Source organism: Pundamilia nyererei, unplaced genomic scaffold (assembly GCF_000239375.1).
Source record: "Pundamilia nyererei isolate P.nyererei 1_Seehausen unplaced genomic scaffold, PunNye1.0 scaffold00005, whole genome shotgun sequence".
Taxonomy (NCBI): Eukaryota; Metazoa; Chordata; class Actinopteri; order Cichliformes; family Cichlidae; genus Pundamilia; species Pundamilia nyererei.
The window spans coordinates 4,558,615-4,560,011 of record NW_005187406.1 but is presented as its reverse complement, the minus strand read 5'-3'; the positions used below and the strand labels follow the sequence as shown (position 1 = coordinate 4,560,011).

General features: G+C 40.2%; 1 protein-coding gene across 2 annotated transcripts in view; it reads left to right on the top strand.

Annotated features, from left to right (window-relative positions):
• Positions 1-1,397, top strand: part of slc39a11 (solute carrier family 39, member 11) — a 174,776-nt gene that overhangs the window by 155,054 nt on the left and 18,325 nt on the right. For both annotated transcript variants that reach the window (XM_005721849.1, XM_005721848.1), the window contains exon 6: positions 427-594. In XM_005721849.1, coding sequence (XP_005721906.1) covers positions 427-594 — 168 coding nt within the window. The remainder of the gene's footprint in view (positions 1-426; positions 595-1,397) is intronic.

Here is a 1,397-nt window from a genome sequence, read left to right as displayed (position 1 = left end):
AATTAAAGCCAGCCAGTCAAAAAGTACTTAAACAAGTCTCCGAGCCATGTTTGGAAGCAACACTTGTAGGCAGGTTGAAAGGTTGTAATCCCAGTGTGCATGTCTGTGTTTCTTAAAAAAGGGATTCTTTGAGTTCTTCTGAGTTTTTTATTTATTTAAGTGCTAAACTTTTAATAATTGCAATTCCACCAAATTCTATCGGGTTCAGCTCTGGCTCGGGAGGTGCACCAATCTGGAGGTTGGTAGTTAGACCCTCGGCTGAAAACCAATCAGTCCATCTGTTTCTGGTAATTAAAGGGCTTTACGGTAAAAACATATATTTAAAATGAATCCTGTGTTAATGGGTGGATGTGGCCTGCAGTGTGAAAGTACTTTGAGTGGTGAAAAAGAAGTGCTGTCTAATGTTTGTTATCCTCTGTTAAACAGATAAAATTGAGAATGGAGACGTCTACCAGAGAAGGAAAGGACTTCCTTCGAGCAGCTCGGATGGTCATGAAACAGGAAGTAAACAACAGGAAGTGGCTGAACAGAGAGGCAGCAGCTGGCGGCGAATTCTTCTCCTCATCCTAGCCATCACTATCCACAACATCCCGGGTGAGTACAAACCACAGGACATGAAGTTTTGCTTGGGAACGTAAATTGAATTCAAACAATACGGCTTCTTTTTTAATGATCAAGAGTGTTTTTCTTTGTTGTGGGGCAAAAACACATTTTAGCTATAACCTTCCATCAATGTAAACAGACTGAATGCCTGCACTCACTGATAAATACTCTTCGCCTTTATTGTGGTTTATATCTGCAAAACGCTTGTTGTTTTTTTTCCTCCACAACAAAGACGACGACTATGTATCGGTTATTTCTTTTCTAGGGGCGTTAAATTGAATTCAAATAAGCAGTCTTCTTCTTTATCAGTTCGTGCCAGCACTATGTCTGTTTTTCTCTTTTTGCTACAACTGTGCATCCAATACATTGTTTAAGATCTGGAACTTAATTGAATACCCAGAATACAATCTTTGCTTTTCATTGAGTGACTGTTACAGTCATTTTTGTGGCTCTGGTTTGAGTTCCTGAATAAATATGTGCCTGCAGGAATATGTATGTGAACAACATCAGCTGTGACCTGGAAGCAAAGCTTTCTGTAACAGGCAGCGCAGCACCTAGAAGCTTCTGCTCAGGTTTTCTTGTTGACTCTAAGTGATGAAAAAATATTTTATTATGATGTCTGTGAAGGTTCTCAGTCATCCAGGTCATCGTAGTCTAAGGAGCTTGCAAAGAAAAGCGTCTGGACTTCTTTAAGTTACTTGAAGACGTTTCACCTCTCATCCGAGAAGCTTCTTCAGTTAAAGTCAGCAAAGAGGCACAGAAAAGAAGACCAGACACCAGCGAGGGAGGATAAG